Source organism: Gordionus sp. m RMFG-2023, chromosome 3, assembly GCF_954871325.1.
Source record: "Gordionus sp. m RMFG-2023 chromosome 3, tfGorSpeb1-WG-v2, whole genome shotgun sequence".
Taxonomy (NCBI): domain Eukaryota; kingdom Metazoa; phylum Nematomorpha; class Gordioida; order Chordodea; family Parachordodidae; genus Gordionus; species Gordionus sp. m RMFG-2023.
Window position 1 is genome coordinate 43,027,910 of NC_088777.1, and position 24,534 is coordinate 43,052,443.

General features: G+C 27.3%; 1 protein-coding gene across 2 annotated transcripts; it reads right to left on the minus strand.

The window, feature by feature from the left end:
* Positions 1–2,113: 2,113 nt before the first annotated feature.
* On the minus strand, positions 2,114–24,322 carry LOC135925979 (zwei Ig domain protein zig-2-like). 2 transcript variants are annotated; one of them, XM_065461598.1, is made up of 8 exons: positions 24,210–24,322; positions 23,714–23,870; positions 16,289–16,337; positions 15,705–16,187; positions 13,694–13,735; positions 13,540–13,632; positions 11,337–11,494; positions 2,114–2,325 (listed from the first exon to the last, which is right to left on the minus strand). In XM_065461598.1, the coding sequence occupies exons 2-8, from the start codon at positions 23,825–23,827 to the stop codon at positions 2,188–2,190; spliced, it is 1,077 nt and encodes a 358-aa protein (XP_065317670.1). In that variant the 5' UTR covers positions 23,828–23,870; positions 24,210–24,322; the 3' UTR covers positions 2,114–2,187. The 2 variants fall into 2 exon arrangements, with proteins under 2 accessions (XP_065317670.1, XP_065317671.1); XM_065461599.1 differs by having other exon boundaries at positions 23,714–23,867; positions 24,210–24,317.
* Positions 24,323–24,534: the final 212 nt, after the last annotated feature.

Below are 24,534 nucleotides of genomic sequence, written 5' to 3' on the forward strand. Positions count from 1 at the left end.
TGCCAAAAAAGATTGTAATTTTATTTGTTATAATTGTAAATAGAATATCATATAAATAAAGCATTATAGTTATATTTGAAAATCTGAAGAAAATTTTTTTGTCTTATAAGAAGCCTAATAAATCACTTGATTCGACTATTCCCATCGATGATCCAACTAACCACAGGTTCGGGGCTGCTAGGTTAATTGACTTTTGCTAAAACATTTTTGGAGAAAAAAGTATTAAACACTTAAAAAATAAACTGTATATATTATTATTGTATAAATTATTATATTATTAGATGTGCGTACACATCAAAATAAAACAAAACTAAACACTTGAGGTCGTTTAAATTCAATAAATATTCATTTTTGTGCTGATTTTTGAGTATCCAAAATGTTATGTTTATTTTCCAATTAATTAAATGTTCATTTTGAATCAGTCCCATTTTAATTCAGAAAAATGCAAAATCAGAAAACCAAATTGGTATTTTAAAGTATTTGATATGAAAATCTAATTGATAAAAAAATTTAAAATGGAGTAATTTAAGAATTTTTTATTAGTTTTAAAGGTAAAGCATTTGAGTTAGATTATTTTTGTTAGCGTGTACATGCATATTATAATTAATTATAATAGAAGATATAAATTTATGGGAGAGGGGGGGGTGGGGGGGGGTGGTATCTAAATAGGGTTAAAAAATTATAGAAATTTTAAACACACTCCCTTTGTAAATCTAACAATACAATATTTACCTCCTAAAGCTACATATCCATTACGAAAAGAATATCTTACAGAAGGAATCGGTATTCATTATTCATCTCATAAGGGAAAATAGGTCTAAAAAATTTACAAACATGGCTTAAAAATAGTTATATTTCTATATCTTGATTCATTCTTCAAAGCAATATAAATTTTACACATTTTCATTTTCCAAACGATAAGGTTTAAGCTATTTGGTATAAATTGATACATTGACGTTTCAAATCTTATATAACTAAGCAGGTGTTCTATAAAAGTTGAGGGATTTACACCCTACTTTAAAAAAAAATTGCAAAAATTGTTAGGAGTCAAAGGGGGGAGCAGAAAATGCTCATACCTTATATTTTTCAAACTACCTTTTAATTTACTTACACATAATATATTATCTGGTCTATAAATGAAATGTTCTCATAAGTTAAATTATTATGTAATATTCATTTTGTTACGAAAAGTGATTAAAATAAGAGTATTTTAATATAGCTTCTTAAGTTGAAGAATCAGGGACATTATAGTATTTTCATTATAGATAGTCATTCTATAACATAAATCACCGTTAATTGAGCAGTTTTGCTTATTATATGATTAAACGGATGAGGGAAAATTCTATGAGGTCGGAAAATAAGGATTTAGGAGTTCTCTCTACAGTCTAATACTTGAAGATATTTCGCTAGTCATCTAAAATATCATTAAATATAACGTCAGGGTAGCAACTTCCTCCTTTATCCAAACTTATTTTATTTCCCATAAAAAAAATAGTCTTACCAATATCACTGTAAATTATTTCATACACTTTTACTGGATAGTCTTGGAATTCTCATTTTTACGAACCCGATTGTATTCGATGGGTACAGCTTTATCAAATAAATTAAATTGCCAATCCTTAATTTAAAAAGGACCAAAATTTTGAAACTAGCAAATAATTTATTTATTTATTATGTCTTTTAGAATCAACAAGACCAGCAAATTAATAGGTACACTATTTTTGCTTAATACAAATTTTTTTAAAATATAATTTATATATTTTTTAGTTTCTATGCCAAATATGAGTGGATGGTGTATAGTATTGATAAGGCTATTATCAAGTTAATGAATGTGTGACTAGGTTGAAGCAACTGGAGGTATACTAAAATATAGTTAAAATTAGTGATGTCCAAAAATTATCTATCCAAGTATCACGGTTAGAGGAGTAATCATATATATGGGCAAACTAGATTACCCATATGATACTGGACAACCCTTTATTAAAAATATATTATTCCCAAATTTTTTTATTACAAACACATTTTGTATTAACACGATTTTACAAATAATACATATAAAAACGATACAATTTAACATTTTTGGATATAATTAAAAAATATATTATAGTGTAATCATAAAATGAGATCAACTTAAATAATATTAAATAGCTTTAAATATGTATAATTTAATTAATAATAAAATGTCGATTAATTTAATTTGCTTAATGGATAAAGATAGGATTCTTTGTGATCGTTGCCAAATTTATTGTGAACCAAACAACTGTATAGTCCCATATCTTCATCCCAATTTATATTTCTAATAACCAGGTCTCCATTATCCAAAACCTGTAAATTATTGCGTAATAATAATAAACTTTTCGACTGAGTCTAGTAGTTGGAATCATTTCAAAAAATTTAATTTTGTAGCATATTTAAAAAGCCATTTTACATTATTTTTATTACAAAAAATTTTAGGATATCTTTGATAAAAAATTTGAAATAACGCTATCTGAAAAAATTAATTTATATAATGATTTACATCATAGATAATATTGTATCCCGAATAAAGGCAAAAATTAGCGAATAAACTATAAGAAGAAACTTTTGAAATCAATATTTTATATATTACAGAATTCCTCATTCAATGCAAAAAAGAAATAAATGAAAAGTTACATTCATAAAGGGATAGCTCCCAAACTTACAGGGAAGGTTTCAGATTTAAGAAAATGTTTGAAAAAAAAATTAGGAAAAGTTTCAGCCTTAAAGGAACGTTCTCATATTTATTTAATTCTTCCTATATATTTTTCTAAAAAAGGAGTTGTAACTGTTAAGCAATAATATAACAATATTTTCATTAATTGTTAATATAATATAATATGATTTATATATGAATCTCCTGGATATCTTAAATTGATCCAAAATAAATATACTATAGGGGTACAAACTCTATTAGGCAAGAAGAGAAAATAGATAGGAATGGAAAGGGATATTCAATGGAAATAAACAGAAGAAATTCTTGACAAGTTGAAGATGCATGGAATTTTCAAAAATCTTTATAGGTTTTTATTCCATATCCCAATACGGTATTATGCAATTAATAGATGTTTTAAAAATAGTGATAGCATTTTTCCTATTATTTTTCTTATTCTTATCTTCGTTTACAATTTTTTAAAATTAATAAATTAGATTTAAAAATAGCAAAAATTCACCCTATTTATAGTTAGACAGATAAACCTGGTAAAAAAAAGGTATAATTAATTTAGTTTTTATTGGAGTTAGAGGTGATATAACGATATAGCTATTTAAATGTAGATTCGATATGATTTCTTTCTTTCAACATAAATCTAGATCAAATTATAAAAAATGATAACATTATGGAGCACTGTATTGAGAACCTAGTGGAATAGAATAAATTTTAAAAAAAGAAAATTTTTTTAGAAATTCATAATGATTTAATTTTAACATTGTGTATTAAAATCTTTTTATACTACCATTTATCAAATCAACAGAAAAACATGATTTTTCTAATTCACAAGAGTTTGTACATTTTAAAAAAAAAATTAAGCCTCCAACTCCAAACAACGACTGAAATATGGGGCTTTAAATATCAAAAAATTGTGGCATTTTATTCATTTAAATTTAGCTAGAAGCGTTATTTAAATTTCTTTATATAGCCTAATGGTAAACCTTTAAAGTTATATAATGTTAATATTGTTAAAAAATTGGAAAAACTAAAAATGATCAAAAATTCAAATCGGTATTTTTTTAAGATTAATTCATAAATACGCAAAATTTCAAGTTGGGCCAAGCACAAGTTTGGTAGATATTGTGTTTTAATAATTTGTCTATTGAAAATATTTTATATAAATCAATAATTGTAATATAAATCAAAAGTTATCAAATATTTTATGTTCAATATTTAAAAGAATAGTCATTTAAGATCTGAAAAAGTATTGTGGGAGGGGCTATGTTTAATATCAGAGGCATGCGGAGGTACCATTTGCACCCGGATTTTTTTTCGATAATTTTTTAGGTTTTTTAGGTTCGGCCTGGGTTTTATATTTTCAGGCCTGGTCAGGCACGGATTTTTTTATAAAAAAAATTTCGCCCCCGACCCAGCCCAGATTTTTTTATAAATATATTATATTTATATTTTTATAGCTAATAATGTAAAATATTTGATTTTAAAATATATGGCCTGGCCCAGCCGGAGTATTTTTTTTAAACCTGTAGGTCTAGATATTAATATACTTGATGAATTAAAATTTTTCCCCATAAAAATATTTACAATACACATAAATTTTTTATTATAATTTTATTGAAGACAAAATATAATTTTATAAAATTTTTAAATTTATATATTGTAAATTAAATAATTTTCACAGCATTTTTTTTGATATTTTTAACGATATCTCGAACAGTCAGTTTCCACAAAACCAACAAAGTCCATTTACTTTACAATCTCCCTCAAAGGATGCCAGGCTTTTCCACCCAACTAGAGCCGAACTAGTTGGAATTATTAAAAAACTGAAGAATCATAAAGCTTGTGGTCAAGATTTACTATATAGTGTGTTGTAATTGTTAAACCAAATTACGAAGCCGAAAGATATTCAAATCTACTCAAGAAAAAAGAATTAAATTTCGAATGCAAATGATTTAAAGAAAGATGAATAAAAAAGAATGATTATTCAAATTAAAGAAAGTTCAAGATTTTTTTCAGTTTGTTTGTAAAACATTATGTAAATGAATGTTATAGAAAAGTATATATATATTCGTGGTATTTATATAAGGAGAGATCATGATTTTACGAACTTAATTATAATTTTTAATTTTTGATTATTTTAATTTTTTTTAATTTAGTTGATTATATTTTTAACTTATTATTTAATAAAGATTTAGTATCATTTTAGTTCTAACTTTTCTGATTTGACGAATATTATAGAAAAATATATAAAATCGAGGATATAAGTCTGATTTAGTATCATTTTAGTTCTAACGAGGATATTAGTCTGATTTAGTATCATTTTATTCTAACCTTTCTTATTTGACCGATGATATTTTGATTATTAATTTAATAAAAGAATTTACCGATGATATTTTGATTATTAATTTTATAAAAGAAATTACAGACGATATTTTGATTATTATTTTGGATTTGATAGAAGTTGAATAAAGATTCCATAGATATTCAGTCTCTCCCACTAGCCTCAGCAATATTAATATCAATACCATATTGGTACATAGTGAATATCTGAAGACTGACTCTAGTTTATGTGCAGAGATTCTTCTCCCTATTATATCCAGAGTTTGGTTTGAACGGACGTGTCCGAATGATTGGATTACTGCCACTTTAATTTATCTCCCTAAAATGAAAGATCCTAAATTTCTTGAAAATTGGAGAGGAATAGCACTAAATTCGGTGGTGTATAAAATATTTGCGAATATTATATTAAATAGGTTGAGTCCGCTACTTGAACCTCTTTTTATAGATTCCTTGGTCTCGTTTAGGAAAGGCAGAAACACTTTAGAGGCGATTCTATCAGTTAAAATTCAACTAGAGAGAGCACTAATTCGGAAGAGTCAGTTAATTATTGTGGCCTTGGATTTTAAGAAAGCTTATGATTCGGTAATACTCTCAAAACTTTGGAGGACATTAGAGGAGGTAGATACCCCATTTTTTTTGGTAAGTCTGTTAGAACTAATTTATAAAGATTATTCAATGCATATTATTCATGCTGGCCACAAATCTCCTAAAATCCCGATAATGAAGGGTCTGAAACAAGGTTGTATTCTATCGCCTCTCCTTTTTAACTTTATTACAAATCATATTATTTTAAAAGTTAGAAATTTACATTCGGCTCAGTGGTCCTTAGGAGATTTAAATATTATCGCTTTCGCAGATGATTTTTGCCTTGTAGGTAAATCGGTGTCAGACGTCCAATCAGTTATTAACAGTATCATTGTAGAGGCGGGACACTTTGGTCTAACACATAAGGAAAAGACCAAAATGATGACATCGTGTTATACTTCCTAGCAGGCGACCCTAAATATTGACGGTAATACGTTTACAGATGCGGATATTTTAAAATATTTAGGGGTTCTATTGGATAAGAAAGGTGGTACAAAGAAAGATCAACTCTCTAAATTGAATAAAACTAGGGTAAAGGTCCTTGATGAAGATTTGGTCATCTAGGCAAATATCTACTCCTTTAAAGATAAGACTCTTTAAAGTCTTAATATTAACTTCCTTATACTATGGTATGGAACCTGGAACGATAATATATCAGATAATAACAAGATGCAAGTTTTTATAAACAAATGTTTAAGGTATTTAACTAGGACCTTTTATCCGCGAAATACTACTAATTATATGTTATGGGCGAGTGGCGATGTCCTTCCAATTCATAAAACAATAGAATATAAGAAAATTGAGTTGGTGGGACATATTTTGAGACACCCCTTGAATAATTTAATCCATCAAGCACTTATAGATCAATCACCTGAAGACTCTGCTCTAAAACCTTTTCTATCCCATAAAAGCAGTTGGTTTGGGAGAATTCTAAGATCCTTGACTGAATTAGATTTATCCTGGGATTTCCTAAAGAGAGCTTCGATTGACAGGGTCTTCAAACATATTTTGAGTCTTATATATGAGCATATGACGAATACTTGCTGAAGATTTATATTTCTTGTAAGAAGTCTCCCAAGGGAATCTCATCATTGGAACTAATATCTTAGAATTCAAGCTTCTATTTTAAAGTAATTAAATTGTTTTAATCAGGGTTGGCATGTCGGTCAATTGACCGGGGTCAATTGACCGGAGGAGTATTTGACTGGTCAAATACGGTCAAATACTCTAAAATATTAATGGCGAATAAATATTTTGATATAATTAACTAGTATGCATTAAAAGCATGTTTATCAATCTTATTATTTTTTTATTAAAATATAATTATGTAATTTTTCTAAATATAGTAATATTTGTAGTTATTTTTTTGCCTAATCATTGCCGTTTCTCGCCTTCTTTATTTTTTTCAATTCATTTTTCTTAAAAAAAATAAAAATACCCGATTTATTATAATCATAATATAATTTTTTATTCTTATTTTTTAATAAATTTAAATTTTATTTAATATTTAGCCGAGTATAAATTATATTAATTCTCATTTGTTTTACTTACACTTGCTATATTTGGTTTTTTAAATTAATTTTCATTTTAATTGTTCTGGTCAGATTTACAGAATATTATTCAATTCTGGTAAAAAGTTTATTATATTATATTTATTATATTAAGAAATTATTGGAATAATTGGTCGATAATTATAAAATAGTTAAGATTGATTAACTTTACAATAATCAAAATCATTTTTTGTTAAATTTTAATATATTAGGGATTATGGTCAAACCAAAGCATCATGTTTGGAAACATTTTCAAGAAGTACGCGATGGTAAATCAGTTAAAGCAGTGTGCAAGTTTTGCAAGATGTCCTATATCACCCACGTTGATAGAATGGTCAAACATTTATTAAGCAGCTGTACTATGTGCCCTGTTATAATTAAGGAAAAATTTTATTCAAATTCCAAAATATCAACCTCTACAAAAAATATCACAAATGTAATTTGTAATACTTCTAAGTCTAACTCTAATGAAGAATTGGGTGAAATTAGTGAGAATGATTATCAGATGAACAATATTTTGTCTTGTGACTCAGGAGAATTTGATTCCCTTATTTCTAATCAATTTACAAGCAAGGCGATTAAATATAAATCTCAATCTTGTATAACCGGTTTCATAGATAGAATTAATCCCAAAGAAAAAAATCAGCTGGATCAATTGTTTGCAAAGGCTGTATATGCGAGCAATTTACCTTTCCACATCACTGAAAATCCCTACATCCAAGAATTTTTTAAAAAAATACGTCCTATTTACACATTACCCAGGAGAAGGCAGCTGGCTGGATATCTTCTAGACAAAGCGTCAGGTGATATGGAGGTGAGAGTTGCAGATATAATAGATAAAGCTCCTTACTTATCACTTGTATCAGATGGCTGGAGCAACATTAGAAACGAGAGTATTATTAATTTTATGGTGATGACGCCTGTTCCAGTGTTCTACAAATTTCTAAATACTGAGGAAAATCGCCATACGGCAGATTATATTGCCCAGGAATTTAAAAATGTAATTCATGAATTGAATCCGGTAAAAGTATATTCTTTAGTTACTGATAATGCCGCTAACATGAAAGCAGCCTGGAGAATTCTAAAATCTGAATCTATTTATAATCATATACAATGTTATAGTTGTGCAGCGCATACATTGCAGTTATTCTTTCACGATTTTGAACGATTGGACGCCTTCAGTGACCATATTTCAATAATTAAAAAAATTGTTAAATTTTTCAAGAATAAACACATACCAGCTGCATTTTCCCGTAATAAGAATCTTCATGGCATACCATCTACATTAAGTACAATTAGCCAAACAAGATGGGCATCGTCAATAAAATGTATGGAGCATATTCAAATATGCAAGAAAGCTCTAAAAGCATCAGTTGTTGAAGAAGCTGTTTGTGATAATTGTCCCATAGAAATTACCAATAATATATTAAACGAAGATGGACGAAAAATTTAAAATTTTTAGCTATACTCCAACCTTTAGCTACCTCATTGTTGAAAGTGCAAGGGGATAAATGTACTTTGGCCCAAGTAAAAAACGAGATGCTTAATTTGGAAAAACACATAATACAATCATGCCATGATTCTATATTTTCTCCATCTCAAGAAAAAAAAATTAAGGTTATGTTTGAAAAGAGAAAAACTAATATAAATACATGTGCTCACAATGCTGCTTATTTATTGGACCCCCAATATCAAGGGGAGCATCTTACTAATACTGAATTTGATGAAGCATGTAATATAATACAAGAATTGGGTATTTTACAAGGTGGTGATAATCAAAATATTTTGAGTAATATAGTAAATTTCAGAAGCAAAAGCGGTATATTTAATAGCCATAATATGTGGAAAGTTGTAACTTCCATAAGAAACAATCAAATTTCGGCCTCAAGTTGGTGGAATGCATTTTGCCCACCTTGCCCATTAAGAGAAGTCGCTAATATTTTACTAACATTTCCTAGTTCGACTTCTTCTTCTGAAAGAAATTGGTCGGTTTGGGGCAATATTCACACGAAAAACAGAAATAGATTAAAGGCTTCTACAGCAGGAAAATTAGTAAGAGTGTATCATAATTTAAGATTGATTAAAAATATTAAAGAAAATAATGATATTGAATATGAATCGGAACAAGACTCTGCCACGGAGGGTGAAACATTGACTATAGAATGAATTAAAAAATATTATGATATTTATTATTATACATAGATTTATTATAATATTATATAAATGCAAAATAAAGTTAATATTGGTGTAAAAAACATTTATTTGAATTTGACCGGTCAAATATCGGTCAATTGACCGAATTGTATTTGACCGGTCAAATGCACAACCCTGGTTTTAATTATTGATGATTAAATTAAACTATAGCTTTAATGGACATAAGTTATTTAGTAAGATATAGAGTTTGTTTTTTTAGTTACTTAGTAACTGGATAATGGCACCTTTAATGTCCCTTAGAAAGACTTAACTATTAATTTTTTTTAGACCATTGTATTTGGAAGATTTCTTTTCCTTTATATGACTTTCTTTTTTTTATTCTACTTCTCATTATAACTTACTTATATTTCTATTTCCTACTAATTTTAAACTTACTACTATATTGGTAGAGGGTTTAGTTCCACTCATAAATTATTTTCTGGGTAATAGGTTTGTCGGTATCCTGAGAAAAAAATCGACGATAGGCCTTCATATAATTCACGTTCGCTCATTTTGGGCAGGTCTGTGACCAACGTGCAAGATAAGATAAGATAAAATATATGAGAAAAAAAATTAATCTAATAGTGCTTATTCCTGACCCCCCCCCCCCTCACCCAGCAAAATCCTGGATATGCCTATGAACGTTCATATATCCAAAATTACTATTTAAAAAAAATAATCACATTTTTTGTCTATAAAGTAAAAAAAATATTCTAATCGATATTTTCACCCTTTTATTGTAATTACTGAAGAATCGAATTATCAAAAATGTATTTACAATTCTCAGCAGGTGGAATATTAATTTTAAATAAATTTATAGAAAACCATCAATTAAAAAACAATGTAATATTCCTTTCATTTTTTTTTACATCTCTGCCGAAAATATTAATGCGACAAAAAGAGAATTTTAGAAAAAATTGTAAATCCTATTCGTCAGAACATTGGCTTAGAAATTTTCCGTTCAAATTTTTTAACAATTCACAGCTTACATGTCATTTATAATATATTTTTATTAGTCATTTATTTTAGACTTTATTTTAAACATATATTTTCTTTTTTGTTTTAACATATCGTCGGTCTAGAATAGGAGTGCTTAATTTAACATTTCTGAGCTAGGAGTGGTTTTTAATTCATTAATTTATAAATAAAAACTAGATCTTAAAATATTAATTTTTGGCCACGTTAGAGCACTGTCAATTTTGGGTTCAATTTTTGCTGAATGAATTAAAATATTAATTTTTGGCCACGTTAGAGCACTGTCAATTTTGGGTTCAATTTTTGCTGTATATTATGCACTAACTATGATATTATCATATTTTATAATCACCCGTACCTTTTTTATATTTTATAGAAAAAATTGCTATAAAATATAGAGAAAAAATTATCAGTTAAATATTGGCATAGCATTTTATTCATATTATATAATATGAAGATTTATAGTAGTTACTGTTTATTTTGATTTTATTTAAAATATTCTCATTAATAAATTTAAGATGGAGCATTTTGGACAAAAAATTATTCATAAAGTTTATTATGCTCAAATAAAATTTTCAAAAAATATTTGTGAATAAAAATTTTTTAGGCTTTCATTTAATATTATTTATACTTATATATTATATTAATTCTATAAGTTTTTCTTATATTTAAATCCAAACATTAAAATCGTTTTTATCACTCCAATTCTATACATCAATATGTTTAAAGAAAATATCATTTTTCAAGAATAAATGCTATTTTTTTAGAAAATTAATTTTTTTTCCCTTCAATTTACCTAACCAATTTTTGTCAGCTCAGCGTAACTTTATGTGTTTTCTTTTCTCCAATCTGCGCTGTTTCAAAAAAAAAGTATTTTGATACCGGAGCTAAAATTAGCCAATCCTGGGTAGGGGCTGTTTAAAAAAAAACAAGAAAATTCGAAAAACTAGTATAAACAATATGGAAATAAATATCCCACAACAAAATTATTATAAGGTGATCAGTAATACCTTATATTTATCATCATCTTCCTTTATAATCTTATTTGGGGTCAGCCATGTAACACGTGGAGCGGGCTTTCCACTGGACCTACAAAACATTTCTGTATCGGATCCTTGACTTTGCACTGTCGTTCTAGTCCACATATGTATCCTAGCTGGAGCTGTACCTAAAACGAATTATTCGTTATTATTCCATTTGATTCGTATTTTACGAATACGAACAATATTTGAATTGAGAAAATATATTATCTGTCGAATTATCTTATTAGATCTATAATTTTTCGAATTATTTGTAAATATTCAATATCATTTTCATAAATATTTGAAATTATTCTTATTAAACATGTTTCTTATAGAACTTACTTTTTAATTGTTTTCTTTTTTTTACACATCTATAAATCACCTTTTTATTTTAATAATCCAAAATATTTTTTAAAGAAATTAATTATTCAAATCGAATATTAGACGAATCAATTCGAATTATGTTTTTATTATTCGTAATGCTAATTAGGATAGTTGTTAAAGTACCTAGATACAAGTATCTATATCTAGACATAAAAATTTGGTATCTGTATCTAAATAATTTAAATTATCTGTATGTAGATATTATTTTAGAGGTATCTTTATCTTTTTAGATACTTTTTAAGATACATTTTGATATACTTTTATTTAACGCTTTTTTATATTTTAAATAAAAATATTTGAATGCAAAATTTATTTTATTTCATATTAACATATAATTTAAATTTTTATTTTATTATATTAATTTTAAAATTTTATTTTAGATTAATATTAACAGTGATGAAAAGGAAGTGGAAGAAGTAATAATCAATGAAGCATCAACGAGTTCAGACATTGTTTTTCCATGGCCAATTTATAGAGTATATTTTAAAATAATATCTTAAATTAAAAACAAATCTATGATAGTAAAATGTTTGCCACGCCAAAAAATATCAAAATTTCAGTTAGCATTATCTCAACTTGCAACATTGTAAAGCATTGAAGGGTATAAATATTAAATATATGTTTACAATTGTCATTTTAAATTTTAATAGAAAACATCATACACTGTTAATGAAAATAAAAAAGGTGAAGGTGAATAAAACTATAGAAAATAGATTTAATAACTGCTTTTATTATATTCAGCCATTTTCAATTGTTGAAAATCCTTCATTTATAAAAATCACAAAAAATTATAATTTACCGACAGACAATGTTTGGTAGAATTTCCTGATATAAAATTGTTATTCATAAAATATAACACCACTATCCCTTCAAGCGCCCGGTAGAAATATTTTTTAGTTTAGCTAAAAATGTCTTTACAGATAAAACGAGGGTGCCTTAATCTTAATGACCAAAATTTTGAAAATATTTTATGCTGAAATCGAATAATTATTTATAATCATTTAATTATAAATTTTCATATATTATATTATTATATTCAAATCTAAAAATCATTATTTTAAGTTATATTTTGTTAAATGTGACATCGAGTCAATAAATTTTTTAGCTCATTTAATGAATTTTCACAATAGAATCCTAATTTAGGTTTATGAGTATATAAGAGTATAATAAAAATTATAGCTGTATATTACCTTTTAGACTATGTATCTGTATCTAGATCCAAAAGTATCTTTTAACAACTCTGTTTAATTAGGAAATTTACGTACTGATGCGAATAATATAATTATTCGATTCAAAAATGCAGTATATTCGTTCGAATTTTTGTAAGAATAATAAATCAAATGAATAATTTTACAAATAAAATAGCCAGTTAGGCTTTTCAAATAAAAATATTAAATAGATTCGGTTATTTAAGTTTTAATATAAGAATTACAAATTAAAATGAGATATCTAAAATAATTTTAAAATTATTAATTGCATTATCAGAAACTATGTTTCACGACCATGGTTTTTGATTTTGTGTAAATCAAATTCCAGCTTGTAAAAGAATATTCTAATATGTAAATTTCAAAACTATTTTGGTCATTAATTTTTGTGTACACTTTTTTTTTAATTTATAAATAAAAATAGCTAAAAAGTCCAAGGAAAAATTGTTTGAAATTCGCATGTTATACTATATTAAATGCTCAAACAATTCCAGCAAAATAAGAGTCACTAGCTATAAATTATTTAAATTATAAAAATTTGTTTTAATACGCTTAAATTCTTACATACTAGATGTCTATATTACAATATCAATCCGTTATACCTCTGAAATCCGAATTTTCTCTTTTACGATTGTCATTGATGAAATTATCGGACTGTGTCTTATCAATAAAATTTTGTTGTAGTTGAGGCTGGTCTAATAAAATGATAGAAAAATTATATTTCAACATAAGATTTTAAAATATATGTTCGTTTACCTTTTATTTGATCAGCACATACCTGAGGAGAAGCCTCTGATTCTAAAATGAAGAAATAAATTATCATTTGAATTGTAAAATAAATATTTTTTTATTTTTAAATAATAAATTATCTATATTTCCCTGATGAAAGGCAAATAATTTGGTCAAAATATCTTTCTTAACTTTGTTGGTTATTGTTAAGTGATTTAAAATAACTTTTTAGTAAATTATGAAATTAAATAATATTCTTTATTATAGATATAATTATTTTAAAAAATTTTTTATCCATGTGGTATATATTCAGGTGAGGATTATGAATATCTTAGTTATAAAGCATTTACAAAAGGCAATTTTTTATTTTATAAAAAATTTGATTCCCAAAATTTTTATGGGCAAATGTAGATTACCCACCTAAGGATTTTTAAACAATTTTTTTTATTGTAAATTTTTGAATGCATTTATGTTATCGTTATTATTTTTAATGTTTTATAAAGTAACATTGAAAAGATATAATTAAATGTATTTAACAACTCACATTTTTGGAATGTAACTATAAAAGTAAATTTTCATTTAAAATTCCTTTAACTAAACAATGTTTAAACTTTGTAAAATAAAAAATAAATATTTGAAATGATTGGTTATAATGAGCACAAATTGAGAGTTTCAAGCGCTGCGTTGCTAACGTAAATAATGCATTTCAAATGGCAACTTACAAATTGGTAAAATCATCGTTTAGTGTTAGAAAACATTTAAACCAACTCAAACAGGTTTTATTTTCCAATACTTTTTTATTCTTCATATTGTAATTTTGTAATATTATATATATGTAAAAAATATCTTATATATTTAGAAATTAAAGAAATAACAAGGTAGACGATATTATAATTATCAAAGCAAATTCTTTTTTAGAATTTAGACCTCATTTCGTTATGTTAAAGCGTTGCGTTATTTAAGGCCGCGTTTTTACAAAATAAAGCCAATAAATAGGTATAAATTTATAAATATAAATCGTTATGATGATATATGATAAATTTTGAAAAATATATGTTGCAATGCCTTAATATAAAATATGTGATACTATTATAAAAATAATAGCGAATTCAATAAAAAAGGTATGATTCTTTCTTAAATATTATATAAAATAGTTATCTCTATTTTAGCTACGTTATGAAGAATCAGCTACAATAAAGCTGCGTTAAATATTGCAACACTAGAAGATTTCGCATTTACTATAAATGCAATGTTAGTTAAAATTTTGAATAGACGATATTAATAAAAAATGAAAAGAAACCTCAATTTAAACAAGGGATGCATATGTTTTTTTATTAAAAAATTATGTCAAAACGCAAACGCTCCATTTGTGCACACTATTATACAAATTATTTATAAAGCTTAAAATATAACGAGTTATTTTTGAAATTTAATTGTAATTTGTAATTAGTTACTTTTGAAATAATGTAACAAGTAACTGTAGTGAGTTATATTATTAAGAATATAGTTAGTGTAACAATTTATTTTTTAAATACATTTTCAAATTAATTTTTTTTAAAAACACACAATATATTTCAAAATTGTCTTCTAAAATTCAAGCGTTTATACTCTTGAAATACATTTCTGGTATCAGCTGATTTAAAATTTCCTACTGTAAATAAAATTTAGAGATTCCAACTCTCGCAGGTCTTAACTAAAAGTTATATAAAGGTTAAAATTGTTTCGATTTATATTTTACTTAAACTTATTATAGTAGAGTTTGTTATAATAAGTTAAATTTATATTAGTTAAAAATTAATCATCAAGCAAGTCTTTCAAAACTCATATTGCATTAGAAATAATTTTTTATATATTAAATTTGTACATTAAACATTGTCATAAAAAACTAACGTAATCTATAATAGGCAATAAATTGTAATTAAATAAATATTTAGCTCTTTGTTACTACTTATACTAATAAAATAAATGTAGCAAATAGTTTATCATGCCAAGACATTTAATATGTATATGTATAATATTTAAATAATTGATCGTAAACTTATGAATTTGACAATAGTGGTTTGTTGTATAATTTTAGCCTCATTTTGTGCTACGCATGTATATTGTCCAAAATCTGTATCATTAAGACAATCTATAACCAATCTAGAATAAGTTGAACTATATGCGAATTGTTCCTCACCTTTCGTCTCCATAGATGTTCTTCTTTTCTTTCGTTTCATTTTTTCTCTCTGCGATTCGTATAGGGATTTCTTCCGCAATCTATTGAAAAAAGTTGGCCATTTATTAAAGCTCGGAGCAAAATTTCTAATAGAATTCCTTGGTATTGCATCATATAAATTGTAATCATCATCGCGTATTCGAATGTTGTTGGTAGAAATATCCGAGTTTGGAAGTAGCCAATACACGATTGGAGGTGGGGCTCCCATGGCTCTACAATCTAATGTAAGCTTTGTGCCCTTGATAGCGTTATAAACAGGTTTCAGATGTTTATTGAATTTCAAGAAAGGTTTATATTCGAAATCTAATTGAAAATAATAAAGTTTTATAGTAAATAACAAATAAGAAACAAAATTATGCATTCAATATCATTCACAATTCATTTACCGCTTTGTTTTTAATTACCTGAACTATTATTTTTGGATATTTCATTCCGTTTTGAGTAAAGAGGTTTCTATAAGAAAATAAAAAATTTTAAAGTTTTAAAATAATAAAAAAAAATTTCGTAAAATATCGGGTTTGCCCGATAAAATGATTTTTTTTCCCTGGAAATATTCCCCATTTAGCTTTATATTGAAATAAAAGATAATTTTCAACTTTAAAATACAATATAGCAAAATGACCTATAAAATATTAGGCATATTTTAAACAAAAAAAAATCTGTCCTAACTTTTATTTAGCAAATCTTTTGGACCCATGCTAGGCAAAATCTTGCCTACCTACTTTCAACTCCCTCTATATTCTATATAGGTTACGCAACCGTTTAAATATAAATTTAGGAACAGTAATGGCAAATCTAGCTGAATATAGGTGTAAAGAATATTGGAAATGTCGTGCCATATGGGAAGGTTTAGCAAATATTTCACTAAAAATCTGGTGAGAAGGGGTTTGTACAAATCAAACACTCTTCGCTGTAAAATTATCCAGAAATCCCCCTATCCAGTGCAGCCTCAGAAAGATTTTGGAAAAACACAATATGATAAGAAATCGACTATACCATGAAAGAGTGAGAAAATTGGTTTCAATCCGTTATAATCAGCATCTACATAATGAAATTCTCTCAGAATCTAAAAAATGGGAATGACTAATGAAAAGATATTTCTATTTCTGGAAATGATTTTTAACAATTTTATCTTAAACTACTGTTTTAATAATATCAATTCATTCTATTTTATTAATTATATTATATAAATAAAATATTTTGAGTATTTAATTTATTATTTTCCCGACTATTTTTCCATTTTCGGACCTATTTCCCTGAGACTTAAATTTCCCCGGAAACTTAGCGTCATTTGATTCAACTTCTGTAACACAAATTCAAAGCATCTGATAGTCATAGTAATACAAAACTTGTCCCATTTTTTTTACCTTTATATTTATTTAGACGTATTGAAGGTGGCTTTTTTTTTAAAAAAATAATTTTTTTTATTTTGTTTATTTGAACATAATTCAACAAGGTAAAATGATTATATCTCAAAAATATTTTTTATTTCTAATCCAATTAGGATTATGAATTTTTTTTTCTCTTTAGCTTAATCACCTTTTCTGGTGGTAAGCTCTTTCAACATCTCTCTCCACTTTATGTTATTCATACAATCTCTTTTATCTAATTTATACATCTTTATATTAGCTCTAACTTTATGGCCCCATTGAAGTTTTGGCCTTCCTCTTTTACGTTTGTTCACTTCCAAACTCTCAACCTTATTTCCTATGTAGGTCATAGGCCTTCTCATTGTGTGCCCATACCACCTAAATCTGTTTACCATTAACTTAGTCTTAATAGGCACTACCTTTAAACTACTTAGTATTCTTGTACTTCGCACTTTATCCTATCTTGTTACCCCAGCAATCATCCTCAGCATTCTCATCTCCATAGTTTGTAGACTTCTCTCGCCTGCTTCCTTGGTTGGCCTTGTTTTCGAACTATATAAAATAGTTGGTTGTACTATGGAACTGTAAATTTTTCCTTTTAATTTGTGCGGGATTCTTTTGTCAAATAGCACTCCAGATAAAGATCTCCACTTTAACCAGCCTTGATTTTACTCTTTATCTCTTTTTCTATTGTGCCGTTTGTTTGTATAGTGGAGCCCAAATATTTGCAGCTTTAAATTGCCGATATCTGCCATTCATTTATATCAATACTCTCTGTTTCATCTCCTCCTATCACCATATACTCCATCTTTTCTCTATTTACTTTTAGTCCATGCTTTTCTAGGATAATTATCCAACTCACAAATCTTTCTTTCATTTCATCCTTGGATTCGGCAAGTATCACAATATCATCTGCAAATATCATATTCCACGGGACTGTTTGAGGTATATACTGTGCTAATACATCTATTACTGTAATGAAAAGAAGTGGGCTGAGAGCCGACCCTTGATGAACTCCTTAGGCTATTGTGAAGCCTGCTGAAGTACCTGTTGTGCTACGGACTATTGTTGTGTGGCCCATATACATATCCCGTATTATTCTTATATATATTTCGGGAACCTTTTGGCGTAGCGCCCACCAGATAAATTTCTTGGGATTCTATCGAAGGCCTTTTCTAGATCGAGAAAGACCATATGTAACTTTTTGTTCTTCTCCCTGTATTTTTCACTCATTTGCCTAATTGCGTGGATAGCATCAGTCATTGATCTTCTAGGCATAAAGCCAAACTGAATCTCTCCTATTTCGATTATGTCTCTTAATTTTTTATTTTTTCGTATAGTTTTAGACAGTGTGACATAATTTTTATGCCCCTGTAATTTTGACAATTGTGTGGATCCCCTTTATTTTTGAAGATAGGAACTAGATAGCTCTGTCTCCATTTTTGAAAAACCTCTTCATTACCAAGTATTTTGTTGTATAGATTTGTGAGGAAATGTATTCCATCATCTCATAGTGCTTTAAGGCTTTCTATTGGAATATCATCTAGGCCCCTAGCTTTGTTGTTTTCCATATGCTTGAGGCATATGATTATCTCTTGTTCTTATATTGGTTGTACAAGGTTTTGATATGGGGAGTGTTCATCTAAATATAGTATGTGGGGATTAAAGTTGAGAAGCTCCTGAAAATATTGTTTCCATCTATTCATTATTTCTTTTTCCTTTATTATCAATTTCCCATCTTTATTTTTGATTACTTTCGGAGCTCCGTTTATATCCCTAGAATTCTTTTCTCGCTGTTTGGATAATCTGTATATCTTATTTTGCCCTTCTTTGGTATGTAGTTCTTCATACATGTCATCGTATGCCGTTGGCCCTATCCACCGCCTTTGTAGCTATTCACTTGGATTTTTTGTATCTTGTCTTGTCATCTAGGTTTTTGGATTTGTACCATATTTTATTAAGTTTTTTCTCCTGTATAGTGTACCTCTTCATTCCACCACCATAGTTCTTTGTATGATTCGTTACCTCCCCTTGTCAAGCCTAGTGCTGGATGAAAGGTCTGTCCACTTTTTTTCACTGACTTGTGAGGAATTTATTGTTTCAATGTTTGCATTGATTGCAAAGGCATCTGTCATTGTTTTCAATTTACCCCATTTGATGCATGGTTCCAGTTTTATCTTATTTTGAGTGGATTTATTTGAGATGTGTAAATCCATGACTAGTAGCTTGTGTTGCGCGGCTCTTCTCCTGGGATGACTTTGCAGTCTATTACATCTTTTAATCTTCTGCGAGAGATTAGCATGTAATCTATCTGGGTTTTCCTTGTACCACTTTCATATGTTATTAAATGACTGCCCTTTTTCCTATAGTAGGTGTTGATTAAGGCAAGGTCGAAGGCTTGCGTAAATTTCAGTACATGCTCTCCTTTGTCATTTCTTTCTCCGTATCCAAAACCACCATGATGCCTTTTGTAGCTATATCTTGCTTTTCCCACATGTGCATTTAAGTCACCGCCTATTATGACTATGTCATCCTTAGGGATTTCCATTACAGCTTCATCAAGGATAGTTCTAAAGTCATCTTTCTCTTCTTCCTTGCAACCCATTTGAGGAGCATATACTGAAACAATGCAGAGTTTTATCTTCATTAGTCTATCAGAGATCCTGTTGACTTCTACTGAGGAGGTTAGATCTTGACTGAGGATGATGCTGACACCATTCCTATTGCTAACAATTCCATTATAGTACAATTTATATCCATCTCCAATCATCAAAGTCTTCTGTCCTTTCCATTTCGTCTCTTGTATGCAAGCTATTTCAACTTTTCTCTTATTCAACATTGATGCCAATTCTCTCGTTTTACCTTTAAGTGTCCCAATATTCATACTTGCTAATCTTGTCTCTTTGCTTTGACCTTTACTTTACTTTTCACAGGATGGAGGTCTACACCCTGCGCGTCGCTTGGAGGGAACGCCCTAGCTTTCATATTCATATTTTCATTTGTTTCCTTCATTTTGTTTATTGGACAAGTATCCTTAGCACCCGGTTGTCCAGGCCTGTCGGTGACCGGGGTGTCATCTCTTATCTCCGAAAATCATTTTACCATATGTCTTTACTCATCAGTCATCGAAGAAAAACGTGAAAGTTTTTATGCTCCTTACCAGGATTGAACCTGCGTCCTCTGCGTTCCCAGGCATACATCTAACCCATTAGGCCACCCCGGCTATTAGGATTAGGAATATATATGTATTAATTTGTGCATATTTATTCACATCTGTAATTTATTGTTAAAGTGTTTAAATTTTGTGTTTTTACAAGAAAATAAATATTTAACTGCCATGTGGACTTAGCGGCATATTTTTTCTCGTCAAAAAAATTGTGATATAAAGGGTTGATTTAAGTTGCTCATGATATCTTATTTTACGAAATTAAAATATCGATTATTATCTTTTCAAAATATTTTTGGCAGGCCTTGATGGATATAAATAGAATACTAAAAATAATTTTTAGGGGCTGGCTCAGGCGCGTACGCAGGGGGGGAGGGGGGCAAATCCCCCCCCTCTAAGCCAAAAAATGCAGATGCCGGATATATTTTTCAAAAATATTATTGTTTATATTAATTTATATTTGTTAATATTTATTCCTATCTCATATTAAATATATATTTAATTACATTTATTATCACATTCATCAACTAAGTTATTTTATCAATTAATTTCGATTTCAAGTTTTCCGGCTTAATATTATCTTATTATTTTCAAATTTTTAGTGGCGTAATATTTATCTACCATATTCAAATTTCTAGTCAAATAATAATTATTCTGAAATCGTCTAACAGGAAAAAAGAAATTGCAACCTTGTCCAACGAGATAGAGTCTCCACCATCCAGTAGCAGATTTTATGGAGTTAGAAGAGCCGATTATTTGCTATTACTGAAATATCACAATGGCCTGAAAGAAATATTTCTTGAGAAGCAAGAAAATTATGGATTTAATGCTTATTCCAAATTTTTTTTCTCATTAGAATGTATTATTTAATTATACAACTATTTTATGTATTATTTTCAAAAACATGACATTGACTTGATTAAGAAGATGAGAATAGCGGAGAGCATTTTATTAGAATTCAAGGAAATTAGGGCTAATGTTGATGAAGAATTTCATATTTTATTGTTATTGTTAAGTCAAAAGCAGAGCTATACTTGTTTAATATTTGTCTCCCTCGACTTGCAGCAAGGCAAGCTCATAGTTAAAACATTAATATAGGATCAGTAGAAGAGCATATCTTAGATACAGATACATTTATAACCCAAATAAATGAATAGTTTTTAATTCATCATGCAGCACTTACCAGCAAATATTACTCCCATAAAAGCCTTCCCAACGTTTTTCAGATGGTGATAGAAAAAAAAATATTTATTGGATTTTTATCATGAAGATGTTAAAGTATCTTATGTGTCTTATTAGCTGAATAACTATGTTTATAAGATTAACTATGGATGATAGAGTCCCATCTACATTATTTTAAACACATTTTAGATTATATACCCAAAGTATTAAAAGGGTTAATATATATTGGCAACTCTTCCCATTAGTAAACTATTGAGAGAACATTCTCTTTTTTAAGAAGAATAACAGAGCCCTGCAGAAGTATCTTTCAGGGCACGGCCCGGATTTTTTTTTAAATTTTTACTGCCCAGCTCGGGTTTTTTTATAATTTTTAGGCTCGGCTTTGTTTAAAAAAATTTCAGGCCCGGCCCGGCTTTTTTTAAAATAAAATTTCAGACCCGACCCGGATTTTTTTTAAGTTATATTTATTTTTGATTTTTATAGCTAATAATATCGATTTCAAATATAGGCTGTTTTAAAAGATACAGCTCGGCCAGGATATTTTTTTAAAAAAAATTTTCAGGCTCGACTTTGGGTGTTTTTTTTAAAAAATTCAGGCCCAGCCCGTGTTTTTTTTTAAAAAAATTTCGGGCCTGGCCCGGGTATATTTAAATAATTTAAATACGGTCCGGTCCGGGGGCCGGGTTTGCAGGTCTCTGAAAAACATAAAGTACAACTTCTGAAAGTAGATTGAAAGGTTTGGATCTTTTGAATATTCAAAGGCATTTGGCGACAAGCAAGGATGTGATAATTGAAAAATTGGATTTTACATTGTAAATATATAACATACAAAATACAATTATTCCTAAGAAACTTTTTGTGAATTAATTTATATTTCTAACATTTAAATTTTTTATACTTTATATATAAATTTCAAAGGCTCAAAAAATTCAAATTTCTATTTTGGGTCATTTAAGTGATTCTTTACATATAATTTTCTTATAATTCACATTAATTTAAAATTGTGTATTAGAAATAGTTATTAGTCCTAATAAATTTATGCTTGATATTTTTAAAAAACAATAATATTTCTTTTAAAAATTTTTATCCCCCCCCCCAGACCAAATTCCTGCCTACACGCCTGGGCTGGCTGAACTACCAAAAACTGGAGGCTATTATTATACACATACTGTGTAATTATCTGATAAACTTTAACTTATAATTCAAATTATTATTTAACTTTATTATAGTCGATTACATAATTAAAATTCCAAATTTTTCATCAAGGTTTTAATTATTCTCTGCTGATAACAGTATATTACCTAACAATAGACCCCAAAATATATATTGATTTCCGAACCTTTCTGTCATTTACGAGTAAAATTTTCAGGCATGCGTAATATTTTTTGGCTAAAATATTGGATTTAAAAAATTGACCACTAATAAAACCAACTCGAATGAGTAATTGTATATTAAAAATAAGAAATTTTATACACGTATATTTTTTCAACATATACATTAAATATGGACTCATTCATACAGGATCGTTTTTTTTATGTACAATATTGTTTATTATTGTGATGTGATGTTTTAATTCTAAACAAGATTTTTAAAAAATGAGTGTTGATATGATACATTGATATTAATTATTTTAGACACCTGAAATCTAATAAAAATAATCGATCGCGCAAAATCAATAATATTTAAAATTCAATAGATTAAATATCTCTCTTTTGAATAATTATCTAATTTATATTCTGAAAATTGAATCAACTAATTAAATATTCGTTTCGTATTCGTTAAAACGAATTGAATATTGATCGATTATATGCAATGACCGATTATATAAGGTTTATCTAACCTTGAAATATAACGATGTTTAAATGCTATTAATATTAATGTTTTTTTATTAATATTGAAATTATTTATTATCTGCACTAAATTAACAAAAAAGTTAACTAATAATTGAATTAAATAATTTTTATGTATAATATTTTTTAACAAATTTACTTACAAAATTTTTTTTAAAATATAAAAATTAAATTTTCAATGTTAAATTGCTATTTAAAGGTCAGATACTTAAAATATGGTTATGATTATTTTAAAATTTAAAGTTTTATTAAATGATTTACCTGATAATACATATCATAATCAAGGTAGATTGATAAAATGCAATTGGACTGTATGGCTATAAGGAAGAATATCCTTGAAAACATGCTTGTAGTAATATCGGTAGATTGAGTCATTTGTCCAAAATTAAGTACAAATGTTGTTGTTAAAAATAATCTTCTTTTTTTACACATTAAAAAATTTTATAATTAATTGTTATATTCAATTAATTTTTATAAATAAACATGATAATTAAAAGATAAAAAAAAATATATAATTTAATCATTCAACATATTCTTCTTTTTTTAAAAAATATAAAAGTAAACGACACGCGAAAAACAAATACATTTTAGCGAAGCTATGCTAATTTCTTCGGTTAGCAAGCAAAAGTAAATCAAAATGAATTGGCAAATGGCAACTTTTATAAATACGTTGTTTTAAAATAAATGATAAATTTTGATTTAAGATAAATAAATAAACCAAGTTAAAAGAAAAGTAATCCTAAATATTATACGATACCTTTTTTGAGAGAACTCCAAATAAATTGAGTGATCTTAAAAACAATGCAGTTGGCTATAAGAATTATGAATTGATATTATTAGAAGGATATTTAGAAAAAATAATTATGGTTAAATTTGTAAATTTTTCTTTTGCAGAGATAAATGGAAGATTATACACTCTAAGTTAGTATTTATATATTATTTTTTTTTACAAAAAAGAGACTTATAAAGATTAATTATTTTTGCATTAAATAAAAGTAAGTATAAAAAAGTTATAAATTTTTTTTTAAAAAAAACAGCGAGATAATGAATTTTGATGATACCGATTTTTATCAATTATTAAT

Coding starts and splice junctions, on each gene's coding strand:
- LOC135925979 (XM_065461598.1), bottom strand. CDS start 23,827: ATGACTCAATCTACCGATATTACTACAAGCATGTTTTCAAGGATATTC. Junction 13,736..15,704: donor CACTATTGTCAAATTCATAA/GTTTACGATCAA, acceptor TCTTCATTTTAG/AATCAGAGGCTTCTCCTCAG. Junction 11,495..13,539: donor AGAAAATTCGGATTTCAGAG/GTATAACGGATT, acceptor AATTCGTTTTAG/GTACAGCTCCAGCTAGGATA.